This window comes from Salmo salar, chromosome ssa22, assembly GCF_905237065.1.
Source record: "Salmo salar chromosome ssa22, Ssal_v3.1, whole genome shotgun sequence".
Lineage (NCBI taxonomy): Eukaryota > Metazoa > Chordata > Actinopteri > Salmoniformes > Salmonidae > Salmo > Salmo salar.
The window spans coordinates 20,298,182-20,315,332 of record NC_059463.1 but is presented as its reverse complement, the minus strand read 5'-3'; the positions used below and the strand labels follow the sequence as shown (position 1 = coordinate 20,315,332).

General features: G+C 43.2%; 1 protein-coding gene across 24 annotated transcripts in view; it reads right to left on the bottom strand.

Annotated features, from left to right (window-relative positions):
* Nucleotides 1-17,151, bottom strand: part of LOC106582941 (calcium-dependent secretion activator 1) — a 184,403-nt gene that overhangs the window by 131,550 nt on the left and 35,702 nt on the right. For all 24 annotated transcript variants that reach the window (XM_045705163.1, XM_045705159.1, XM_045705166.1 and 21 more), the window contains exons 2-3: nucleotides 13,587-13,700; nucleotides 11,294-11,626 (exon numbers count right to left, since the gene is read on the bottom strand). In XM_045705163.1, coding sequence (XP_045561119.1) covers nucleotides 11,294-11,626; nucleotides 13,587-13,700 — 447 coding nt within the window. The remainder of the gene's footprint in view (nucleotides 1-11,293; nucleotides 11,627-13,586; nucleotides 13,701-17,151) is intronic.

Below are 17,151 nucleotides of genomic sequence, written 5' to 3'. Positions count from 1 at the left end.
AGTGGATCAGAGAATCACAGTGTCACAGAACTTTTTTGAGTTTGTACTACAGGATGCAAATTTCTGTTTGAAAGAGCTAGCCTTAGCTTTCCTAACTGCCTGTGTATATTTGTTCCTAACTTCCCTGAATAGTTGCATATCACGGGGGCTATTCGATGCTAATGCAGAACGCCACAAGCTGTTTTTGTGCTGGTCAAGGGCAAACAGGTCTGGAGTGAACCAAGGACTATATCTATTCCAATTTTTTTTTTAATTGCGCGGGGCATGCTTATTTAAGATGGTGAGGAAGGCATTTTTAAAGAATAACCAGGCATCCTCTACTGACGGGATAAGGTCAATGTCATTCCAGGATACCCCGGCCAGGTCGATTAGAAAGGCCTGCTCGCAGAAGTGTTTTAGGGAGCGTTTGGCAGCGATGAGGGGTGGTCGTTTGGTCACAGACCCATTACGGATGCAGCCAATGAGGCAGTGATCATTGAGATCTTGATTGAAAACAGCAGAGGTGTGTTTGGAGGGCGAGTTAGTTAGGATGATATCTATGAGGGTGCCCGTGTTTACGGATTTGAGGTTGTACCTGGTAGGTTCATTGATAATTTGTGTGAGATTGAGGGCATCAAGCTTAGATTGTAGGATGGGCGGGGTTTTAAGCATGTCCCAGTTTAGGTCACCTAGTAGCACGAGCTCAGAAGATAGATGGGGGGAAATCAATTCAAATATGGTGTCGAGGGCACAGCTGGGGACAGAGGGTGGTCTATAGCAAGTGGCAACAGTGTGAGACTTGTTTCTGGAAAGGTGCATTTTTAGAAGTAGAAGGTCGAATTGTTTGGGTACAGACTTGGATAGTAATACAGAACTCTGCAGGCTATCTTTGCAGTAGATTGCAACACCGCCCCCTTTGGCAGATCTATCTTGGCGGAAAATTTTATAGTTAGGGATGGAGATTTCAGGGTTTTTGGTGGTTTTCCTAAGCCAGGATTCAGACACGGCTAAGACATCCGGGTTGGCAGAGTAAATCAAACTTAGGGAGTAGGCTTCAAATGTTAACATGCATGAAACCAAGGCTTTTACGGTTATAGAAGTCAACAAATGAGAGCACCTGGGGAGTGGGAGTGGAGCTAGGCACTGCAGGACTTGGATTAACCTCTACATCACCAGAGGAACAGAGGAGAAGTAGGATTAAGGGTACGGCTAAATGCTATACGAACTGGCCGTCTAGCTCGTTCGGAACAGAGAGTAAAAGGAGCAGGTTTCTGGGCACGATAGCATAGATTCAAGTCATAGTGTCCAAAGGTAAGGTAGGAAGTGAGTACATTGGAGGTAAACCTACGCATTGAGTAATGATGAGAGAGATATAGTCTCTAGAGACGTTTAAACCAGGTGATGTCATCGCATATGTAGCAGGTGGAACAACATGGTTTGTTAAGGCATATTGAGCAGGGCTAGAGGCTCTACAGTGAAATAAGACAGTAATCACTAACCAGGACAGTAATGGACGAGGCATATTGATATTAGAGAGAGGCATGCGTAGCCAAGTGAACATATGGGTCCAGTGAGTGGTTGGGCTGGCTGGGGACACGGCGATTCAGACAGTTAGCAGGCCGATGCTAACAAGCTAGCAGATAGTGGGCCGGGGCCAACAAGCTAGCAGTTAGCAGACCGGGTTAGCAAGCAAGCAGTTAGCAAACCGGGGCAAGCAAGCTAGCAGTTAGCAGACCGGGGCAAGCAAGCTAGCAGTTAGCAGACCGGGGCTAGCAAGCTAACAGAAGGGCCTTTGGGGGATGTCGCGATGGAGGTAAGTTTGTTTTTTCCTCTTCGTGCGGTGACGTCGATAGACCAGTCGTGGATTAGTAGGGTTCCAAGTTGCTCTAGGTAACTAGCAGGCCGCGGTTAGCAGAATGGGCCTTCAGCGGATGTCACGCCTGAGGGGCCTGTTGGAATCCTCTGGCAGATTATGTCGGTATTCCAGTTGTAGAGGATTGGCGGTGTTCCGTGCCCCATACCAGCAGTAGAAGGGGTCCGGATATTGTAGCCCAGGAGTGGGCTTCGGTGGTAGCCCAGGAGCCCTAGCCAGGCTAGCTTCAGGCTAATTAGTGCTTGCTCCGGGATGGAAACGCTAGCCAGGAGTAGTCACCCGGGATTGCAGTTAGCTAGTTGCGAAGATCCAGATGAAAATGTTCAGAGTTTGCGGTAGGAATCCGGGGATATGGAGAGAAAAAAAAATAGGTCCGTTATGCTCTGGTTTGAGTCACGTTGTACGGACTGGCGAGAGCTTTCCGAGCGGGAGGTTAGCTGATTACTGGTATCAGTGGTTTGCTGACTGATAGCTGGTAGGTAGTTAGCTGTCTAGCTTCAGTTGAGGGATTCCAGATCCGAAGTAAATAGAAATACTTTAGAAAAAAAACAGATCCACGCCACATTGGGTGAGGCCGGTTGCAGGAGAGTATTTAGAAGTTGAAGTTTAGGAAAATATTTTTAAAAGATATGCGAAGAAAAAGATATATACACAGGACACGACAGGACAGGGACAAAGACGTCTGACTGCTACGCCATCTTGGATAAGCGTAATGTATATATTAAGCTGTTACATCTTCCCTTAGTAAACATTTGAAACATCACTCGGAATTTGGTCTCTTTTGTATGATAAATATCTTCATTGTATATTGAGATATTGGTCTTCATATCAATATAATTTCAGACAGTAGTTTTGAAAGTAGTGCTCACAAGCCAAAACGGGTTCCAAAAAATGGTGCGCAATTAGTATGTCATCCATTTCGTATGATATGTTACATCCTGCAAATTCTTTGCAATTCGTATGACATGTTACAAATTCCAATTCGTACATTATGTTATGAATTTGTAAGTGCTTAAGATCCCGGACTGCATCTTTAATAAAGATACCATTTATTTTTCATGATGATCTAATTTTGTGTTTCACTGCTGGGAAGCCAGCAGTGTAGTCACCTCAGCCATGTTGTGCTGTTGCTTGTCCATTCTGGCCAATTGTAGGCTGATTGTGCTTTCATTAAAACAGCGGCAGGCGGTCTGCACGACCACATCCATAACGCCAAACCGCATCTGGTGAAAAGGAAGAAGACCCACGCTGTCCACCCACACCTAGGTCAAGTCACGCATCTGCCAAACAGGGCTGAAATTCAATTTATTCCTTAACTCAAATCATCATTACAGGCTAAAACATATTCATCAGAAGACAATATGCTCTCATTTTAATTTAGTCAGTCACTGAGGTTGTTTCTTCACAGAAATGTTTACATAGTCATGATTTAGTATTCAGTTTGCAGAGGGAGAGGTCCACACACACACACACACACACACACACAAACGTAAAACAACATAAAATGCACCCTTTTACCCACGTGATCAACTGTAAATCCATCAGCCCTCTTTGCACCATTCTTACACTGCAATCCCCAGAATACAACCACTCATCTAATTAGTGTAACAACAGCTTGCTACAAAATGTGATAGGAGGGAACCATCTGTATCTCAATCTCCTTCAAAAGCATCCATCTCACAACCCTAAGGTACATGATGACAGGTACCTGAGTAGGGACACAGATTACAGCTGTTCTGTCCTTCAAACACTCAATCTGACACTCAAATCAAATAACATCTTATTTGTCACTTGCTTCGAAAACAACAGGTGTAGACTAACAGCGAAATGCTTACTTAAGGGTCCTTCCCAACAATGCAGAGAGAAAAAGGAAAAGTAATTGAAAAATAGATCAATTATAAATACGCAATGAGTAATGATAACTTGGCTATATACACAGGGTATCAGAACCGAGTCGATGTGCAGGGCTATGAGGTAATTGAGGTAGATATGTACAGTGCCCTCCACTAATATTGGCATCCTTGGTAAACATGAGCAAAACGGTCTGTAAAAAAAAATATATATATTTGCTGTTTATCCTCTTGGTGTTTCATTCAAAGTAAAATTAAGTAAAAAAATAAATGTGAAGTAAATTAAATAAATATTTTTCTTCAAAACACCCCTAGAAATTATTGTGAGTAAAATCTAACAGAAGTATATTCCCATGCATATTTTATGTTTTAAGTTCACCTGAGTGATTAGGAATACTTAAGTGTTAAACCATGACTTCCTGTTTCACTGGGGTAAAAATATGAGGTGACATAGTCAACCATCACTATGGGAAAGACCCGAGAATACAGTAATGATATGCGACAAAAGGTTGTTGAGCTGCACAAATCAGGAAATGGCAATGAGAAAATAGCTCAACGGTTGGAAATGCCCATTTCCACTATCAGGGCAATAATTAAGAAGTTTAAAGCAACTGGAGATGTCCTCTTCCAGGCCGATTGTTAATGTGTGTCTATATTGACCCCACGCACAGTGAGGAGGATGGTAACAGTGGCTAAAAAAATTCCAAGGATCACAGCTGGAGAATTGCAGATGTTAGTTAGGTCTTGGGATCAGAAAGTCTCCAGAACTACGATCAGACACCACCTACGTAACCACAAGTTGTTTGGGAGGGTTGCCATAAAAACGCCTTTGCTGTCATCAAACAACAAACATAAGCGCCTACAGTTTGCCAAACATTACTGGAACTTTCAATGGGACCGGGTTCTATGGTCAGATGAGACCAAAATAGAGCTTTTTGGAAACAAACACCAGAGGTGGGTTTGGTGTAGACAGAAAGATAGCCATGCAGAAAAGCACCTCATCCCACTGTGAAGTATGGTGGTGGATCTTTGATGTTGTGGGGCTGTTTTTCTTCCAAAGGCACAGGACAACTTGTTAGGATACATTGTATCATGGAATCCATCAAGTACCAGCAGATATTAAATCAAAACCTGACTGCCTCTTCTAGGAAGCTTAAACTGGGCCTTGGTTGGATCTTCCAGCAGGACAATGAACCAAAGCACACCTCAAAATCAACACAAAAACGGTTCTCTGACCACAGAATCAAGGTTTTGCCATGGCCGTCCCAGACCCCTGGCCTAAACCACATAGAAAATCTGTGGGATGAGCTGAAGAGGACAGTCCACAAGCATAGAGAGAATCTGTATTGAGGAATGGTCTCAGATCCCTTGCCATGTGTTCTCCAACCTCGTTACGCATTATAGGAGAAGACTCAGAGCTGTTATCTTGGCAAAGGGAGGTTGCACACAGTATTGAATGAAGGGGTGACAATAATAAACACATACTTTAGAAAAATATTTATTTTATGTTAAGAGTTTATTTTTTCTTTCAATTATTTTACTTTTAATTAAAGTTAGATTTTTGTGAATATTTTCAATGAAAGACCAATAGGATAAACAATAAAGATTTTTTTTTACATTCTGTTTTGCTCATACAGCTGAAGTCGGAAGTTTATATACACCTTAGCCAAATACATTTAAACTCAGTGTTTCACAATTCATTGTCCATTTGGAAGACCCATTTGCGACCAAGCTTTAACTTCTTGACTGATGTCTTGAGATGTTGCTTCAATATATCCACATAATTTTCAATTCCTCATGATGCCATCTATTTTGTGAAGTGCACCAGTCCCTCCTGTAGCAAAGCACCCCCACAACATGATTCTGCCACCCCCGTGCTTCACGGTTGGGATGGTGTCTTCGGCTTGCAAGCATAACCCTTTTTCCTCTCCTTCCTGAGCAGTATGACGGCTGTGTGGTCCCATGGTGTTAATACTTGCGTATTACTGTTTGTACAGATGAAGGTGGTACCTTCAGGCATTTGGAAATTGCTCCCAAGGATGAACCAGACTTATGGAGGTCTACCATTTTTTCTGATGTCTTAGCTGATTTGTTTTGATTTTCCCATGATGCCAAGCAAAGAGGCACTGAGTTTGAAGGTAGGCCTTGAAATACATCCACAGGTTCACACCTCCAATTGACTCAAATTATGTCAATTAGTCTATCAGAAGCTTCTAAAGCCATGACATCGTTTTCTGGAATTTTCCAAGCTGTTTAAAGGCAGTCAACTTAGTGTATGTAAACTTCTGACCAACTGGAATTGTGATACAGTGAATTATAAGTGAAAGAATCTGTCTGTAAACAATTGTTGGAACATTTACTTGTGTCATGCATGAAGTAGATGTCCTAACTGACTTGCCAAAACTATAGTTTGTTTACAAGAAATTTGGGGAGTGGTTGGAAAACGAGTTTTAATGACTCCAACCTAAGTGTATGTAAACTTCCGACTTCAACTGTATTTACCAAGGGTGCCAATATTAGTGAAGGGCACTGTACATATAGGTAAGGATAAAGTAACTAGGAAACAGGATAGATAATAAACAGTAGCAGCAGCACATGTGATGAGTCAAAAGACTGGCTTGGGGGTAGAAGCTGTTCAGGGTCCTGTTGGTTCCAGACTTGGTGCATCGGTATTGCTTGCCATCTGGTAGCAGAGAGAACAGTCTATGACTTGGGTGTCTGGAGTCTTTGACAATTTTTAGGGCCTTCCTCTGACACTGCCTGGCATACAGGTCCTGGATGGCAGGGAGCTCGGCCCCAGTGATTTGCTGGGCCGTACGCACTACCCTCTGTAGCACCTTGCGATGATGCAGCCAGTCAAGATGCTCTCAATGGTGCAGCTGTATAACTTTTTGAGGATCTGAGGGCCCATGCTGAATCTTTTCAGCCTCCTGAGAGGGAAGAGGTGTTTGTCGCGATTGTCTTGGTGTATGTGGACCATGATTGGGGTGTGTAGACCATTCCTTAATGATGTGGACCCCGAGGAACTTGAAGCTCTCGACCTGCTCCACTACAGCTCCGTCGATGTGGACGTGCTCGACCCTTCATTTCCTGTAGTCCACAAACAGCTCCTTTGTCTTGCTAACATTGAGGGAGAGGTTGTTGTCCTGGCACCACATTGCCAGGTCTCTGACCTCCTCCCTGTAGGCTGTCTCATCGTCGTCGGTGATCAGGCGTACCACCATCGAGTAATCTGCAAACGTAATGATGGTAATGGAGTCATGCGTGGCCACACAGTCATGGGTGAACAGGGAGTAAAGGAGTGGACTAATCACACACCGCTGAGGGGCACCTGTGTTGAGTCAGCGCGGCAGATGTGGTGTTGCCTACCCTCACCATCTGGGTGTGGCCCGTCAGGAAGTCCAGGATCCAGTTGCAGAGGGAGGTGGTTAGTCCCGGGGTCCTTAGCTTAGTGATGAGCTAGGAGGGCACTATGGTGTTAAATGCTGAGCAATAGCCAATGAACAGCATTATCACGTAGGTGTTCCTTTTGTCCAGGTGGTAAAGGGCAGTGTGGAGTGCAATAGGGATTGCATCATCTGTGGATCTGTTGGGGCGGTATGCAAATTGAAGCGGGTCCAGGGTGTCTGGGATGCAGTGGCAGTCGGTGCAATTTAAGATAAGGGAGGATTAACATGGCCTTATTTCTATTGCAGCATATTGGATGACTGTCATTTATACTCCTTTCACCCAGTTCAATGTAACAACGATAGGCTTAGGTTACTACATGATACTCAAATTTTCCCTGTACCCATCATGAGGTTGCTACAACCTAGCCTAAGAATGAAAGTTTACAAAGTAGGTTGACAGATCGAGATAATTTTGAGTAATCAAGGTGACAGTGACACATTCAATACCGTCTTGCACACTCTTGCCTGCATCTAGCTGATCTAGGGTGTAATCATCAGTCCAACAAGAGTTTCTATCGGACAAATTCTGGTATATTTATCCCCACTTCCGTTTTGAGAAACGTTTTTCAACAGAATCAGTGCAATGAATACACCCCTGATCACAGTTCACTTTCATAACAGCCACATACAAACAGTTTGTTATATATATAATTCCTTCTCACATCTATCTACGCGCTCTCCTCCTCTCACCTTTTCCCTTCGCTTGTGGACTTGTGCACAACATATCATCTGTCTGTGACCAGGTGAAAAAACCTTTCCAAGCCAAACCTTCATATCATGACCACAAACCACTACAACACAGCCTACATTGTTGTCACATCGTAGTCAACATAGCTACTAGAACTAACACGTTAGTAAACCCGCTACAATCATGTAGTACAGTGTACAGTCAGCAGCAAGCAGATTAGCTGTTACACCGGCGGGACGGGGTGAAAATACATTTATAAAACCAAAAGCTTACCTTGACTTGGAAGAGTTCTAGGGTTGGATAGCCATAGCCAGCTAGCTAACATAGCATCCCTTTCTGTTTGAGCCGGGTGTTTGAGTAGGCTAAAATAGCTAGCTGCCTAGCTAAGTAAGTGAAAGTGAAAAAATATATACTATGAAATATAGCGCTCTTGCTATATCTTGCTTCTTAATTTTGGAAGAAATGAATTTGTTGCCTTTCTCTCTCTTTGAGTCAACTACTCACTACATTTTATTCACTGCAGTGCTAGCTAGCTGTAGCTTATGCTTCCAGTACTAGTGTCATTCTCTGCTCCTTTAATTGGGATGACAACATGTCAGTTCATGCTACAAGAGCTATGATAGGTTGTAGGATATCCTCGGGAAGTTGTCACAATTACTGTATAAGTCTATAGAAAAGGGTGAGAACCATGAGCCTCCTAGGTTTTGTATTGAAGTCAATGTACCCAGAGCTAACTTTCCTCCGGCTACACCATGTTGCTACCCTAAAGAGTGCTGCAGAGGCTACTGTAGAACTTCATTGCAAAACAGTGTGCTTTTAATACATTTTTGGTGACGTGAATATATTAGTATAGTTTTATCTAAAAAGGATAACTTTTAATGTTTCACAATTTTATTTTTATAAAATTCACTGAGGAGGATGGCCCTCCCCTTCCTCCTATGAGGAGCCTCCACTGTGGGATGATGGTGTTGTTGTGAGCCATGACCAGCCTTTCAAAGCATTTTATGGCCACAGATGTGAGTGCTACAGGGCGGTAGTCATTTAGGCAGGTTACCTTGGAGTTCTTGGTGGTCTGCTTGAAACATGTAGGTATTACAGACAGTCAGTCAGGGAGGTTGAAAATGTCAGTGAAGACACTTGCCAGCTGGTCAGTGCATGCTCTGGCGTGGCCTGGCCTCTTTTAATGTGTCATAACAGTGTGTGTGTGTGTGTGTGTGTGTGTGTGTGTGTGTGTGTGTGTGTGTGTGTGTGTGTGTGTGTGTGTGTGTGTGTGTGTGTGTGTGTGTGTGTGTGTGTGATATTGACAGTAATTTTGTCATCAAACCACAGCAGAGGCTAATTCTATGTAACACACAGCAAGTCTGTGCAGATATTTGTTCGCACATCCAACAGCTCATTCATTTTCACTCTTTCCGTTGAGATGGAAAATGTACATGAAAAGAAACATCATGTCAACTGAAGCCACAGCAATAGGTTTGACGAGCCTCATTCTGTGGTAGAGGCAGATACAGATAGAGATGACAGGACTCCTTCCTGTGTCCCTGCCAGAAGATGAGTCACTAGCAGTATTAATGTTCAGGGGTGGCCCTGCCTTTTAACTGGAACCAGGAGAGTGGACGGGACACATTATTGAATTAAGAAACGGCAGAAAAGTCTTTTCAATCTTGGCCTGGACTACAATGATACCTAGGTCTTAAATAGAGAATAGAATGGCTAGGCCTACAGACTAAATGTTTTACTTTTACATTTTAAACATTTAGCAGACGCTCTTATCCAGAGTGATTAAGATTGAATCCTACTACACCGGCTATGGCGCTCGTCGGATGTGGCAGGTCCAAACAGGCCCCCATTAACATCGACGGGGCTGAAGTGGAGCAGGTCGAGAGTTTTAAGTTCCTTGGTGTCCACATCACCAACAAACTATCATGGTCCAAACACACCAAGACAGTCATGAAGAGGGCACGACAACAACTTTTCCCCCTCAGGAGACTGAAAGGATTTGGCATGGGTCCCCAGATCCTCAATTTTCTTACAGCTGCACCATCGAGAGCATCCTGACTGGTTTCATCACTAGCTGGTATAGAAACTGCTCAGCATTTGACTGTAAGGCGCTACAGAGGGTAGTGCGTATGGCCCAGTACATCAATGGGGCCAAGCTCCTGCCATCCATGACCTATATACTATGCGGTGACAGAAAAAGGCACAGTCACCCAAGTCATAGACTGTTCTCTCTGCTATTGCACGGCAAGCGGTACCGTAGCACCAGGTCTAGGTCCAAAAGGCCCCAAGCCATAAGACAGCTGAACAATTAATCAAATGGCCACCCGGACTATTTACATTATCTATGCATAGTCACTTTACCCCTACCTACATGTACAAATTACCTCGACAAACCTGTACCCCCGCACATTGACTCCGTACCTGTACCCCCTGTATAGCCTCGTTATCGTTATTTTATCGTGTTACTTTTGATTAAATTTTTTACTTTAGTTTATTTAGTAAATATTTCCTTAATATTTCTTGAACTCCATTGTTGGCTTGTAAGTAAACATTTCACGGTAAGGTCTACACCTGTTTTATTCGGCGCATAGTGACAAATACAAATTGATTTGATTTGGTTAACAGGAGCAATTAGGGTTCTACAGATTTGTCACCTAGTAGGCTTGGGGATTCAAACCAGCAACCTTTTGGTTAATGGCCCAACGCTCTTAACTGCAAGGCTACCTGCCGCCCTTGGCCAGCGTCCTGTGTGTGTGGCAACTGAATGGTTAATCCTGGACAGACAAAAGCCTGGATGATGACTTAAGACATCCTGAAGGGCTCACTACACCTTCTTCCATTGAACCCAGTATGACTGACATGTGGACCCCCTCTTTAAAGGCCACCATCATCCTATTATTCTGGCTGCCTACTTCTCAGCCCACCCTCTCCATTCAACAATGATCAATAGCTATCCATTCCATTCTCTATGATACAATATGATTGCCGTTAGCACAGTACCTTGGTAGTCACACTCATCTATTGTTCTGCCTCCATAGTGCCCTTCACACCACCCACACTCTCTCTCCATCTCACAATGGTCATATTCTTTTTGCAGTATTCATTCCAGTCCTCTTTCCTGCTTGGATTAAAGAGTATTCAATCCCACACTAAACACTGTGCTTTTCTGTGAAAGGTGCCTATTCATCTAATAACCCTGGAAGGTGGATGGATTTTCCAGGGGTTTAAAGTAAGGCTGATTTCACAGCACACTTTTACCATTTCAACCCATTGGAATTTAATGAGAAGCAAGCCTCAAATCACAGCATCAAAAGGGTGTTAAAAGTTGACGCTGCACCTCAAGTCACCTCTCAGACCTAGAGAAAGGAGTGAAACTGAGAAATCTCCATCAGTGAAAGTGTTAGTGTTAAGACAAATGCCTGGTAAAGGACATGAGGTGAAGCTCTTATCTCACCTGGCAGGCGTTGTAGAGGAGCTGGTGCTCAAACTTCTTGATGCCCAGGATGGACTGGAACATCTCGTAGAGCTGGTCCTTACTGAGGATGAGCTCTGAGGCTGCGCTGGCAGTCATCCGCAGCTGGTGCTTCCTGGGGTCATCCTCTCCGCGGTAGATGGTGTCAAACTTGGCCATCCAGGAGCTGAGCACCGTCTCCTTACTTAGGCCGTCGATCTCCGGCAGGCTACGGACACGCTTCTCAATGTGCTTCTTGAAAACCTCCCGCGAGTCACTGGCCGAGCAGCCTCCGCTCTGGACCATCCGGGACACACGGTCACTCTTCAGGAATATCTGTGGTCATGGTTAAGAGCAGAGATGGGGGATTAGGCATGTGGTTTAAGTATTAAAAAGGCACAAGGAACATACAGGAAGAACATACAGTTTGGTTGTGAGGTTGGGATTAATTTTATTTTAACTCAATTTCTGAATTGGAAATTGCCCATTATTTTCTGTGAGACGTTCTCCCCTGCATCTGTGTAAAGAAGCCCTGGTGGCAGCCTGACTCATCTTTGCTTCTCGAGGGAAGTGAAATGTCTAAAGTACTGCTTCTCTCTTTGAGGATTTGCTGCAGCTTGGTCTTTCTGTCTTCATGATGAAGGTGCAGAGGAAAATAAATGATTGTAGTTTCAATTAAATCTGGCATTGTTGTGCTTATCTGTTCAATCCCAAACTGCACATTTATTTTCCCACAATTCTCACAAAGCAATTTTCCATGCGAAGGGGTGTGGGTTAGGGAAAGAGAAAGACAGAGAGAGGGATCCATATGTGTGGCTGACTCAGATGTTGGCCCTCTCTCTACCATGCAGGCTCCTTATGGTTCACGGTGACAGGCTCCCTGTTCCCAATCAGTGCCTAACGCAGGGTGAAGACTGAGGGCCATCGCCTCTGAGCCAGATACAGATACACAGACATTCATCATCCTCTGTCTGGTGTCAGCTTTGGGCACTTGCAACTTTTTCTGAAACAGCAGCAGTGCTCTCAGAGGTCCAAAAAGAAGGGTACATTGCATGGGAGTGTTGAAGATAGTACTCCTGATATAGACAATAAAATTTAAATGTTAGCTAGAATTTTGTTTTCTTCATGTAGCTTAATCCTAAATTCTGCCAAGGAAGAGCACCCCAGGTCTCCTCCAGGCTCTAGGGCAGGTGGGGATGTGGGGAGTGTGTAAGCATCCAGAACACAGTCAGTAAGAGCATTGGGCTTTAATTGAATTGGAAAACCAGCTTTAGCTGGGTGTTGAGTAATGAAGCATTTCAATTCACTAATTTAGGCTTATTGAAGTGTTGTATCAATTAATTCTGCAGGCAGAGCAAATCGCATTCACTTTTGTCTCATTTTCTGTAACTTTTTGGGAGCTTTGAGATAGTGTTTCGAACATCGTTCTTCTATGATTTCAGAGTTGCCAAGGCAGACATATTGAAAGGGATGGATAGTCATACTTTCTTGTATTTATTTTTTTGGTACTTTTCACCCCTTTTCCATGTTATCCAATTGGTAGTTACAGTTATGGCCCATTGCTGCAACTCCTGTATGGACTCGGGAGAGGCGAAGGTCGAGAGCCATGCGACCTCCGAAACACGACCCTGCCAAGCCGCACTGCTTCTTGACACACTGCTCGCTTAACCTGGAAGCCAGCCACACCAATGTGTCGGAGGAAACACTGTACAACTGGCGACCGAAGTCAGAGTGAATGCGCCCGGCCCAAAACAAGGAGTCGCTAGAGTGCAATGGGACAAGGACATCCCGGCCGGCCAAACCCTCTACCTAACCCGGATGACGCTGGGCCAATTGTGTGCCACCTCATGGGTTTCCCCGTCGCAGCCAGCTGCAAAACAGCCTGGGATCTAACCCAGGTCTGTAGTGACGCCTCTAGCACTGCGATGCGATGACTTCGACCGCTGCGCCACTCGGGAGGCCCTGGATAGGCATACTCAAATCTACTTTTTTGGAGCACAATATGTCCATGGATTCAGCTTAGCACCTCACATAGCCTCTGTCTGGACTATTAATATTTTAGAGGCCTATTTTGGGAAGTCCAATTCATTTGAATCTGTCAGATGCAGGAGGAAAATATCCAGACGATTTGGTTCGTCCGCAGAAGACTATTTAAAACTGCAGAATAATCATTGGTGAATACAAATAAACAGATAACACAATCCAAACACTTAAACAAACTGTATTCCTGTACAGACCCTCCCACACACGCACACGCACACGCACATGCACACACACACACAGAGTAGGGCCTTACATCATAGTAGCTCTGGACTGCATTGATGAAGGCCTCGTCTGCCACTATCTGGGTGTCACCACTGAGGAAAGCCTGGAAACGCTCCTTCACTGTCTGTAGCTGCTGCTTACTGATCTGAGAGAGGAGACAGACAGACAGACAGACAGACAGACAGACAGACAGACAGACAGACAGACAGACAGACAGACAGACAGACAGACAGACAGACAGACAGACAGACAGACAGACAGACAGACAGACAGACAGACAGACAGACAGACAGACAGACAGACAGAGTCAATATAGAGGGAAACAACAGAGTAATAGGAATCATGGTAACATTAAGTTAGCTCATATTACTTCACTTTAAACATTTGTCACAGTCCCCTTATAAAATGAATAAGTTTATATCAATGTTGAATATACAGTAAAACATTTTTTTTTAAATGTGTCTTTCTTCACTTAACACAACTCCTCTTTTTGGATCCTCTTTGCATGCATAGATCTTTCTTTTTCAGTGCTAAATTGAAACATGTCCTCCCGTTTAAACCGTGTTTTCACACAAATAATTTAACTGCCCTGCGCAGCCCCGGTCCCAGCACTCATCTCAGTCCTCCTGTTACCAATTACACATTTCCTGGTTCTATCTCATGCCGTTTGTAACATCCGGGTCGTTCCACCAATTTGGTGCCTTTTAAGATGTGTAACTTTGTAAGAAAAGAAACTTCAGATTTTACCAAATGGTTACATTCTGTCATAAAGGGCACATGGGCAACTTAATAAAAACACACATTTTCCATCACAAGAAGTTAAATAAATAAAAAACATACAAAAGTAAATGCCTATTAAGTGCCAAATAAAGTAGCAGGGTTGACGATTGCATCTTAAATCAAACAAAAATCCCCTTGTGACAGTGGAAAAGGAAGCACATTTCTAGTCTATCTAGCTGTAGGTAACAGGGTTCACGTGTTATGCTCAACCCGCTTAGGTTTTACCACAAAACACCAGAATATTGCCAAAAAGAGTAGAACCAGCTCACCTGCTTTAACACTATGATTTGACTATTAGATGTTTCTTTCCAAAAATATTTTTAAAGGAATAGTTTCACCACCTTAAAACGAGATTTCAGTTCACTTAACATTGTTGACCTTAAAATATGGGACAGGTTTTTTTTTTTTACTTTAAAAGGAATCACCAATAACATAAGTGGTGGAAAAAGTACCCAATTGTCATACTTGGGTCAAAGTAAAGATACACTAATAGAAAATGACTCAAGTAAAAGTGAAAGTCACCCCGTAAAATACTACTTGAGTAAGAGTCTAAAATTATTTTGTTTTCAATATACTTATGTATCGAAAGTAAATGTAATTGCTAAAATATACTTAAGTATCAAAAGTAAAAGTATAAATAATATCAAATTCCTTATATTAAGCAAACAAGATGTGGCCATTTTATTTTTATTTACGGATAGCCAGGGGGACACTCAGACATCATTTACAAAATGAAGCATGTGTCTTTAGTGAGTCTGCCAGATCAGAGGCAGTAGGGAAGACCAGGGGTGTTGAATTAGACCATTTTCCTGTCCTGCTAAGCTTTCAAAATGTAAATAGTACTTTTGGGTATCAGGGAAAATGTATGGCGTAAAAACTACATTATTTTCTTTAAGAATGTAGTGAAGTAAAAGTTGTCAAAATATAAACAGTCAAGTAAAGATACCCCAAAAAAATACTTAAGTAGTACTTTAAGTATTTTTTGATAAATACTTTACACCACTGCATTAAATAAATAATAATCTTCAGAAATGTCTTTGTCAAAGCAACAAAATAACTAGGGCTTTACAATCATTTACAATCATCGAGAAATTTTGGGGTTAAAATCATCCTGTGTCATAGGATTTCAAATGCAGAATTTTGCCACTTTAGCAAGTGTTTATTCATATAAAAAAATAGGATTTATTGAATTCTCCATGTGGTCTATATTGAAGGGCACTTAACTGAACAGGCTTTTAAAATGCAATATTGATGCACAATTTCCACTTGAAATATCAAAGGGATGCAAAGGTTACTCATTTCATGGAACGACCCATCCACATCTTTATTTGTAAACTTCACAGTGCTTTTAAGACTAAAAAAAATGCCACCTTAATTCTGGATTACAGCCCTCGCCAACATTTTAAAAACTGGGGTCTCTCAACTGACAGTAACAATGAGGAGGTTTTTTGCATAAAAATGCATTAGTGGTGCAATCGCTGTATGGCAAAAACCTATTATCCCACGGCAACAGGACTGATATATAGGCTATAAATAAATGATTGGGTATTAAAGATGTTCAAATATAGATAGGAAATGAGTTTGGACTGATGTTGCCACAGTAATAGTGCACACGTCACTTGTGCAAATGTACACTCAGACAGTTTATTAGTTATACCACCACGTTCATGAAAATGGTTCATTCCTACAGACAGACAGTGAGTCATGTGAACGTGGCTTGCTATATAAAGTAGGCAAACAGGCATAGAGGCATACAGTTACTGTTAGATTGAACATTAGAATAGGCAAAACGAGTGACCTAAGCGACTATGAGCGTGGTATGATCGTTGGTGCCAGTTCCAGTATCTCAGAAACGGCAAGCCTCCTGAGATTATCACGCACGACAGTGTCTAGGGTTCACCGAGAAGGGTGCGACAAACAAAACACATCCAGTCAGCAGCAGTCCTTTGAGCAAAAACAGCTCATTGATGAGAGGTCCAAGGACCGTTCATGGCAAGAATCTTGCAAGCTAGCAGACAGGCCACAAACAAGCAAATAACAGTGCAGTACAACACGGAGTGCATAACGGCATTGAGGAACGCACAACTCGTCGGGCGGTGTCACGGATGGGCTACTGAAGACGACCACACCGGGTTCCACTCCTATCATCTAAAAACAAGAAGTGGCTCCAGTGGGCATGCGATCACCAACACTGGACAAATGAGGACTGGAAAAACATCACCTGGTCCGATGAATCCTGGTTCCTGTTGCGTCATGCTAATGGTAGTCAGGATTTGGCGCAAGCAGCATGAGTCCATGGCCCCATCCTGCCTGGTGTCAACGGTACAGGCCGGTGGCGGTGGTGAAATGGTGTGGGGAGCATTTTCCTGGCACACGTTAGGTCCTTTGATACCAATTGAGCAACGTTTCCATACCCAAAATAATTCAGGCTGTTCTGGAGTCAAATGGGGGTCCGACCCGGTATTAGATGGGTGTACCTAATAAACTGGCCAGGTAAACACACAGGCTGGTAGGAGCAGAGATAGACAAGAGAGCAGGTCTAACTGGGAGGATAGAGAAAGTGATGCAGTATAGACGAGGTGACACGAGGCAGTACAGCCATAATGAAACTTTTAGGTCCTATCTAGGAATGTGATGTTGACTGATGATAATCACCCAAACGACGTCCATCATTTATCAAAGTCTTTACCACACACTCGCAACATGTTTAGAGGAAGAGAGGGGAGGGAAGCCAACTGTTCTGTCATCATTTTGGCAAGGAACAAGATACTGTAATTCATTAAAATGTATTATCAATGCGCCCTTCATGTGGTCTC